Consider the following 9650-nt stretch of genomic DNA (forward strand, 5'->3'; position numbering starts at 1 on the left):
TCTTTGACACTTCATGTTTTTAACAATGTTTTATAATGTTAGCACGATAATTAATGTTAAACTGTAATGTGACAGAGAATTGATAAATCTCTCAATTGACTCTCTGACATATATTCCACCATTTGTATAATGACACGTGATCTACTACTCAATGTTCCGGTCACACTAAAAAATCTTACAAACGCTGGAAAGTCCAGTTGATTACTGGGCCAGTTGCTGAAGCTCTAAGCCACAAATCAAAGGTCCACCTGATTACATCCAGAGACTAGATGGCGCAAAGCCCACCTTTAACGTGGCTGTTCGTTGACGCCCGACACTGACTGTTAGGTTCATCGGTTAGTCCTTTCCAGTTTCCGTCCCCAAACATTACCACACGGTCCGAGTCTCTGAGATCTTCGCCTTCTCTACTGTGAGCGTCTCAAATCTTCCGATGGTAATTTCATCTGGTAACTTCCATCTCTCTCTCTCCTTCTTCTTCCGCTTGCTGCTGTGGAATTTTGCGTAAAATTTTGTAAAAAACAAATTGGGAAATTTGAACGAATTGTAGTTAGGGTTTGATTGAGGGATTTGTTTACTGTTGCGTTGTTTTAGCTGAGCTCGTGTATTACAATTCCACGATTTTTGTTAGATTTATAACTATTTTATTAACAATTTTGTTTATTTATTTTGCTATTTCTTTCACAGTAAGGGGATATGAAAGAAAGGAACTCTACTTCCACCCTTAAGCGAATTTTAGTGACTTGTGCAGCTCAGGTATGTAAATGTCTTTACTTTCTGCAAGTACTGATTATGTTAATTATACGTGAATGAGTAAATTTTGATCCAAGAAGGTTTTCTATCCTTGTTTTGGGCGGTTTTGCGGTCGAATTTGTTGATTTTGGAATGTTTAATTTTAGTTTAAAGTGCTACGGGATTGGGAGAAGCTGCACGGAGACCTTCAGTACCCGGGAATTTAAACAAGGTTTTAAATTTAGGTTGAGAAGTGTAGCCTTAAACTTTTGATGCACGAGATGTTTCTGGTTGTTGTCAAGTTTGAAGCTTTGCACAAAAAATAGTGTATGATTTTTTATGAAGATGTTATATTATTACGTAGAGTTATACTCATTCCGGATACATGAAATTATCCGAGCGTGGAATATTGGCAGGAAAAATTTATATTGTCATGGGGAGTCATAAACATTGAAATCATGTTCAGGTAGAAGAAGAGAGATTATGTGGAAAACGAAGAAGTATAATAGCTTCTTAAATTAATCTTTTGTGTCCTTTCGGTTACATTGTACAGTCAATCTTTAAAAAACATTAAATGCAGTTTGGAGAACAAAGTTTTTATTTTAAACTGATATTTTCTTGGAGCTGCTTGTATACAAAAAAACCTTGGAACCTGTATGGTGCATTATTTTTAATATATCTCTTCCACGCAGGCAAAAGAATACGGGGGTTGTGTTGCAGCAAAGGTTCCACAAGTTGAACGTGATATGTGCTTGAAAGAATTTCTTGCTTTAAAGAGTTGCATGCAAAATGTGGTATCATTTTGATATTAATAGTAGATATCATATTGTATGGCAGATCTGCACTTGTAATCTTTCAGAGAAATTGCTTTTGAGTCTCCTTTTTTGCTTCTGAATAGCTGCGAGGAAAGCCGTGAGCCAGCAAGTGTGACCTTCTGTGCTTGGAGACAGTAGTTAGGACCATTTGGAAAAGGTGCTTCATGTTTCTAGAAAATTTTGATTAACTTTCATACGGTTCCACTTACATGATCCTTTAGAGTATTTAGTTCATCTCTTTCTTCTGTACCTTAAACAATTTTTTGTTTTTGTTTTCCAGCCCAGAGCCTGGTTGAGGATTCCCATTATCTGTAGCAGTACTTGCTAAGCCCTGCAATAACTCTTCAAAAGTCTGAAAATCAATCAAACAACATGTCTGGAAAAGCATCAAGTTCACAGTCTAGCATTGGTTTGAGTGGGTCTGGTGCTCTGTCACATGTTTATATTCCATATCTGCCCCGAAGAAGCAGCGTAGCTGGTTCAAAGGGTTTATTTTATGATGATGGCAATAAGTTGCTGCTTTCCCCAACATCAGATCAGGTACTATGATATTGTATTTGAATGTTTCCAATTCTTTAAGTCTTTAATTCCAATTTGATTCGGGTGGTGTGTTTATTTTCCTTTTTTTTTTCTTGGAGATAGGTCTTCTGTTGGAAAACTGTTCCTTTTGATCCTGTGGTTACTCCTACTTCTGATTCAATTAGTGAAGGCCCCATCTTATCTATTCGATATTCATTAGATGCAAAGTTTATAGCAATCCAAAGATCTGATCACGAGATACAGTTCTGTGATAGAGGAAGTGGGGAAACTTTTAGTCAGATGTGCAAGTTAGAGTCAGAGAGCATACTGGGTTTTTTTTGGACAGATTGCCCAGTGTGTGATATTGTATTTGTAAAGACCAGGTAAGGATACGTTTTTCCTCACTTTTTTTACGAGTATTACTGAATCAATTATATTACTTGAATTGTGTATTTATTCGTATATTCATTATCTTTGTAGTTTCTGGATACAATGATACATATAGTTCTTTGGGGAAGCAAAAAATGTTAAACATGCAAAAGGGCTTAGTCTGCTGTCATACTCTATAAAGCAAATATATTCCAAAATTAAGATATGTACTACTGGATATGGATGCACCCCGCTACGGCTGCATGCATATCCAAATGTGTATTGGTTAAGTTGACGACTTTAAGTTTTTCCGGAAAGGATAGGTGACCAATGAGCAAAGTATTTTGTCAGGATGCAGAATGATGGATTTTCTGTTTTACTTATTTTGTATTTGTTATAGCATAATTCATTGGCGTATTGTTGGTCTGTTTCCTGGTTTTTGTACCTTTTCTGTATCACCATATCGTATCGTATCGTATCGCGTATCCATGTCTGTGCGACTTAGTCTTACCCATCTGTTCTGTTGAACTTGGACCATTGATCTATCAAATAGGCAGATTTTTATCATTTGAGAGAAAATTCTAGTATCTTGATGACTGGATGGTCATTCATGGTTCTGCTTCTGTCAAGAATTTTTTTTTCATGAAGATGGCTATACCTCTAGACTTTTCCTACTTTGGAGGACAAGTAAACTAGTTAAAGGCCACTTATTTTTTGAGGTCCAGGGATACACTTCTGTTTGTTAAAAACACAGGAAAGACAAAACAAATTGGGTTATGTTGCCAAAATGTACCTCTTTTGTGGTGCAGTAACAAAAAGATATATACGAACCTTCTATTTCTAAATTTATAATTTATTGAGGGCGACTTCATGCAAAAATGTTGAAGGGTAGGATAATATCTGGATCTCTTCTCGGAGGATCCTGTGTTAAGTAGGACCGACACAGGGTAATGGCCTTTGATAGCTTGGAGGTGTGAAGGATTGTAGTGCTGCAAGCAGAGAGCAGGTTATTGTCATGGCCAATCTTTCCTCCGCTTGTTTAACATGGTAATGGATGTCTGGTCATCAAGAAGAACTTAAAGTGCTACTTTTCAAGTACCATTATTTACCAAGTAATAGTAGCCATAAAAGATTACCATTGGGTCATTGCTCGAGGGTTTTTAATATTTTTTTTTTTTTTTTTAAATTACTATATTTAAAGGGTGCTTTCTTGGTTATTTGGATACAATTCCATTTTCCCACTAAAAACATGCCATGCTTTTCGTGTATAATCTGCCCATTGAGTTACATGGTCAGGAAACTTTTGTCTTTGTTGTGGCCCCATGCAAAGGATTTCTAGGTGGAGGGTCTTGTATTGTACCAAATCTTGAGTTTTGAGGAGATAGAGCATGTTTTGTGAACCGTTTCTAGGGAATGATCTTTACAATAGAAATTTTTCTCGACCACATTTGCTTATGCCAAGGTTTACCCTTTCTTTCATTTTGCATGGATTTCAATCTCAGTGGGCTGGACTTGTTTGCTTACAATTCTGAGTCAAAATCACTCCAATTGGTTGAGACGAGGAAATTGAATGTGAGTTGGTATGTTTACACCCATGAAAGTCGCATGGTTCTTCTTGCTTCAGGAATGCAGTGCAAAACCTTCAATGGTTTTCAGGTATGTGTAAATCTGATAATGTTTTTGTTTTAGAACTTTAAGTTTGCTGTCTTGGTATTAAGAAAAATGGATCAGGAAATTACTTCCATGAACAATTGTTGCTGTAACATATGTGGCAGTATTGGCAGTATTTATTATTTGCATTTTGTTGTTAAAGAAAAGTAAAAGAGTTATTTCACAACATAGTTTTCTGTCTTGTAGTCCCATTGTAATGATCTTTCTTAGCAGAGTTATTCATATATATGCTTGTATGGCATTCAGTGCACTCTCTTATTTTAGTCTTGACACATGTGCTACTTCTTCTGGGTAGCTCTCATCTGCAGGCATTATTCGTCTGCCAAAGTTTGAGATGGCAATGGCTAAATCTGAGGCTAACAATAAACCTGTCCTTGCTGCTGAAGATATTTTTATAGTCACTGTGTAGGTCCCTATCCTATTTTTCTCTTTGCCAGATTTTATTGGCCAACCAAAATTAAGGCTTATATACTGCCTTTCATTTTTCAGCTATGGCAGAATATACTGTCTGCAAGTTGATAGGATTGCAATGCTCCTTCACTCTTACAGGTTTTACCGTGATGTGGTTGTACAACAGGTAAATTTTGTGTTCAAACTGTCTGTTATAATCTTTTGCTCCACTTTAATTTGAAATGTCAACTAACTGGCCGTAGTGATGAGGGTGGGTGGGAAAATGGGTTAGGAGTAAGCTAGATGAAGGGTTTGATTCCCTTTATGAGAATGTCTCCAATGGGGAGATGCAAAATTGAAATGCTAAAACCAACGGGAGATGTAAATGGGAGATTCCAATTATTTTTTTCCCTTTGATTGGCGGGACCCACCACCAAACCAAAAGATGTTAAAAAAAAGGTTTTTATTTACATTTTCTGGCGAAGATGGATATTTTTACATCTCTCCATTGGAGAGTTTTCAGGTAAATCATAAATGTAAAATACACATTTCAAGATATTTTGCATAGGTATGTTATGCAAGGGCGTTATATGTATATTGCACTGATACTTCTGTGATACTCCAGTGATATATCTAAATTACTGGAGTGTAAACTGCCAATCCTTAGAAATCTTGCTTTATATTATTTCCAGTCATTATCTTCGCGAGGCTACATGTACAATTGGGGCTGGCCTCCTTGTCAGTATTACTGTTTGGTTGTACTCAATTCATCTGCATAGATAAAGGATATGAAAAAAAAATTCTTGGTAAATTTGGATCTTATCGGTGGGTGATGTTTGTGAGAGAGTGTCGGTACAATTATGAGTAAATAATGGCTTCATGTGATCAGTTTAATTTAGTGCATTTGTGAGTAAACCTAGGCTTCATGTGGTCGCTATTCAAATTTACTCATAATATATACTTATTCTACACAAATGGTGTTTACCTATATTTTTCAGGGTTCTTTGCCAATTTATTCAAGCAAGGTTGCTGTGAGTGTGGTTGATAATGTATTGCTTGTGCATCAAGTTGATGCGAAGGTTGTTATACTATATGATATATTTGCAGATTCTCGGGCACCCATATCAGCCCCACTTCCTCTACTATTCAGGGGTTTCCCCAGGTCTAATTCTTCTTCCCTGAGATCAAATAGAGAAGATAGTGAAAGTTCAGAAGTTAATGTTTTAAGTGACCATGAAGCAATCGTCTACGGAGATAATTGGACTTTTCTCGTTCCTGATCTCATCTGTGATGTTGCTAATCAACTTTTGTGGAAGATTCATTTAGATTTGGAGGCAAGTTTCCATTTATTTCCATTTTTCAATCTAGTAATAAGATTTTTCTTCTTCCATCAGTTAAGAGTAAGAAAACTAAAAGGGTTCTTTTCTTGCATAACCTGTCTTTCTCTTTGTTCCTAGGCAATTTCTGCCAGTAGCTCAGAAGTACCATCAGTACTTGAATTCTTGCAACGGCGGAAGTTAGAAGCCAATAAGGTAGAATTCTTCATTCGGTTTTGCCATGCTCATCAGTTGCTAGATTTTCTTTCTTTTCGTAAATGTCAGCTGCTTACAGCATGCAATTATATTATTTTTTTAGTGGCTATTTTGGGTTGCTCATTATGTCAAAACCATTTTACCATCCAAGATGTAGCATGCAGTTAAAAAGATAAATACTTATGGTCTGTAACATCTGGTCGAGTGGTTTCATGTTCTTGTGGTGTTTCATTGCTTTTTTTCAGGCAACTGCTTAATGACTATTGGCTTTAACTTTGTTCCATTTCCTTTTCAGGCTAAACAACTGTGCTTATCAATAGCACGCACTGTTATTCTAGAACGCAGACCTGTGTCTACAGTGTCTCGGGCATTAGACGTTTTAGTTTCCTCCTACTCCCACTCTATTAAGACAGGCACCTATCTTAAGGGAATAAAATCTGCAAAAACATTGCCTTCTGGTGAGCCACAGATGAGTGGCCCTAGATCTAGTGCTGATGTATCTTCTAGAAGAGTAGACACAGTTGGGAAGTCCATTAAATATGAATCTGCTGCTGGATTGGACAGTGAATCGCCTAACAGATTTTTAACCTATTCAAATTCCGACTCTGAGGATAGTACAAGCTTTGAAGCGCCAAAGGCCACTTCAAATAACTCTCAATTGTTCGATGGTAAAATGGACAGGGGGAAGTTAACAGGTGCTGAAACTTCTGGCGGTGAAATTCGGTCTTCATCTTTGCAATATCAGGTTCTTAGATCCGGCAACAGCCCATTGGATGCTAATGCGTCGGAGCAGCAAGAGTCCCAACCGACCTCTCCAGTAATTTCATCTTATGAAATGTACAGTTTTGTGTTCGCTCCTGTTGAGGAAGAGATTATTGGAGAACCTTCATACTTGGTTGCCATCATTGTTGAGTTTCTTCGTAGGTATGACATATTTATGAATCTTTTAATAATGAGGGCCTTGAACGCAAAGTCGTGATGGACTTAGGTAGAAGAGTTTTAGCCTGATATTTATTCTCTGCACTTCACAGTTTTAGCAAGGCTCTTGATGAATTTGCATAATTTTTCCCTTTGTGTTTGCACTGCACAGTTAATATGTGTAGTTCGTATTTGAGGAGTCAAGCACCTGGGGTTTGACTAGTTGGTTGATTGTTTTTACTAAAACAGGTTGATATTGTATAACTGTAAAATTGCCTGGAAAGGTACATATCTTATAAGTACGTATAAAATTTTTTTAATGGATATTGATGAGGTTAAGAAGACTTAATTTTTCTCTCCGGCTTGAAGTAAACACTATTTCACTATTACTACTCCTTTGGCAGGCTTGATCATTGGATATTGAAACCATAGTTGCCCCCCTCTTGTTATTCTTTTTTCCCCTGCCCTTTAATTGAAAACATTGATTTTTGTGAACATGGTGATGTCAAGTTATCATTTGCTTGGTCAGTACTTCAGCCTGAGGGGCTAGCCTACGTAGACCCAAACATTCTTTAAAAATGTCTCCAGAATATTAGGTTTCCTGTGATCAGTGTGAAGTTAAATACTTTAAATTTGAATGTATCAGGCAATGATCACAGTTCTATACTTATTTGCTATTGTTTTGCAGTGCTAATATTGAAAAGGTTGAAGTCCATCCTAATCTCTATGTCCTGACCGTACAATTACTATCACGCAGTGAGCGATATGCAGAACTTGGGCAGTTTGTCTTAAACAAGGTATATGAACAGCCTATTATAAATGTATGCTTGCGACAGTATGCTGCTTATTTTTGGTCTGATTTTCACGGGGAGAACTGTTTCTCAACAGATTCTTGAACCTTCTAAAGAAGTAGCAATGCAACTCCTAGAGTCTGGCCGTCAGAACTCTCGAACAAGGAAGTTGGGTTTAGATATGCTGAGGCAGCTTTCTTTACACCATGACTATGTACTGTTACTAGTGCAAGATGGATATTACCTTGAAGCATTACGCTATGCACGGAAGTACAAGGTAATTCCCATCTTGGAATCAGAGGAAAGAACGGATGTTTTTTGTATATTCTCAATCAGATTGCCAATACATTTTCCTGTTGGTTTTACGTCTCTTTATTTTTGCTGTGTTTTAACGCCACTCCCTGGCTCTTAAACTCTTGCTGTTGAGACTGCTGAACCTATTATGTTGTGTTTAGTGATTGGTTTGCTTTATTAAGACCGTTAGATGTTTTCTTGAACTGTCATTGCTGTATCCTTTTCCATTCTGTATAGTTTTTTTTCCTTTTTTCTTTTCCAGGTATCGACATTTTTAGCTATTTTCCAAAATATTAAGTTTCAGTATATCTATCTAGTAATTCTTTGATGTAATTCCTTATATGCCAAATTTTTCCTGACTGTATATGTTATTTTTTCTTTATTTTACGAAAGCGCTTTTCCTGACTCTTAATTTGATTTGAAAATTTCAGGTCAGTACCATTCGACCTTCGCTGTTTCTCGAGTCAGCATGTACCTCCAATGACTTGCAAAATTTAGCTGCGGTCCTTAGATTCTTTTCGGATTTCATTCCTGGATTCAGAGACACATCGGATCACGACACTTACTACCGCATTCTCAGCGAGAGGAACTCATCCATTGCTGCTTGAAGTTTTTCATAGTATGACTCGGGCAACTGAATAATGCCGTAATTACCAAGTCCGTTAGAGCTGTACAAGTTTTCAGAACTCCTTTTCGAAAGTACTACGTGATTAGTTTCAGGTACCAATTGACAAAAAGGATAAGTATCTTGTGCTATCGTTCTTCTAAATTACTTTCCTGTAATCTACTGAATAGCGACCTTTGTGAATGAGTATGAAATATTATCCCGTTGAGTAATGGGCCCTTCAAACACCCATCGGTTCAGTTTGTGCTCAAAGGGCACGCCATGTGTATTATACATGCCTAGGCATTAGATTATTTGCCAGATAAGTCTACCGTGAGAAGGAAAAAAGCTTACATGAAAAAATTCACCCTTATCCTAGCGTCTCGGTCTTATTATACAATGCCATATATGAGTTTATCTTTACATGACTTTGCATTGCTAGAACAAGAACGCCATGTGGCGGTAAATTCGTTTCATGTAAGATGCTTTCTAGGTAGTTTTTTTTCCCAAGAGAATACCTAACTTATGCGGAATCCACAAATTTCGCTCCATAACTTTGATTTTCAAAACATTTTCCATCTTGAAAATAACATATCGACAATTAGGGATCGCGACGCTGTTATAGGCTAAGGATCCTCCACGCAAGATCAATTAACCTTCATAACGAGAGTTTTCTCTTTCTAGCTTCATCAGAAGGAAATAAATCCTGAACGTAGTCTAATTCTAACACATTACCCCGTCCTAACTTCTCCAACCCTAAGGGTCTGTTTGGTGGGCTGGATGAGATTGGGCCTTAGTTTTTGGCATGGATCGGTAAGACAGAACTTGTAATGAACTCACTCTATAATGGATTCATAACTCATCATGTTCAGTCCTGTCAATCTCGCATTTTGACACAACAAACAATGAGCTTGATTCAAATCCATTTTAATTGGTCACAAACCTATCCCAATCAGCCTACCAAAGATGCCCTAAGAGCATTACTATCATATAGTTTTTGAAATGAACTTATGTGATA

At 37.1% G+C, this 9650-nt stretch overlaps 1 protein-coding gene across 1 annotated transcript; it reads left to right on the forward strand.

Annotated features, from left to right (window-relative positions):
- Window positions 1-684: 684 nt before the first annotated feature.
- Window positions 685-8880, forward strand: LOC137744971 (uncharacterized). The gene is made up of 14 exons (XM_068484808.2): window positions 685-753; window positions 1422-1454; window positions 1567-1701; window positions 1825-2084; window positions 2187-2446; window positions 3935-4088; window positions 4399-4508; window positions 4593-4680; window positions 5492-5827; window positions 5951-6025; window positions 6321-6949; window positions 7632-7740; window positions 7832-8011; window positions 8460-8880. The coding sequence occupies exons 4-14, from the start codon at window positions 1917-1919 to the stop codon at window positions 8634-8636; spliced, it is 2286 nt and encodes a 761-aa protein (XP_068340909.2). The 5' UTR covers window positions 685-753; window positions 1422-1454; window positions 1567-1701; window positions 1825-1916; the 3' UTR covers window positions 8637-8880.
- Window positions 8881-9650: the final 770 nt, after the last annotated feature.

Source organism: Pyrus communis, chromosome 12 (assembly GCF_041283825.1).
Source record: "Pyrus communis isolate YQ-2024b chromosome 12, ASM4128382v1, whole genome shotgun sequence".
NCBI classification, from domain to species: Eukaryota; Viridiplantae; Streptophyta; class Magnoliopsida; order Rosales; family Rosaceae; genus Pyrus; species Pyrus communis.

Excerpts from the sequence above, each read along its gene's own strand:
- LOC137744971 (XM_068484808.2), top strand. The coding sequence starts at position 1,917 with ATGTCTGGAAAAGCATCAAGTTCACAGTCTAGCATTGGTTTGAGTGGG. Across the intron at positions 2,085-2,186 it reads TTTCCCCAACATCAGATCAG|GTCTTCTGTTGGAAAACTGT; the intron begins GTACTATGATAT and ends TCTTGGAGATAG. Across the intron at positions 8,012-8,459 it reads GCTATGCACGGAAGTACAAG|GTCAGTACCATTCGACCTTC; the intron begins GTAATTCCCATC and ends TGAAAATTTCAG.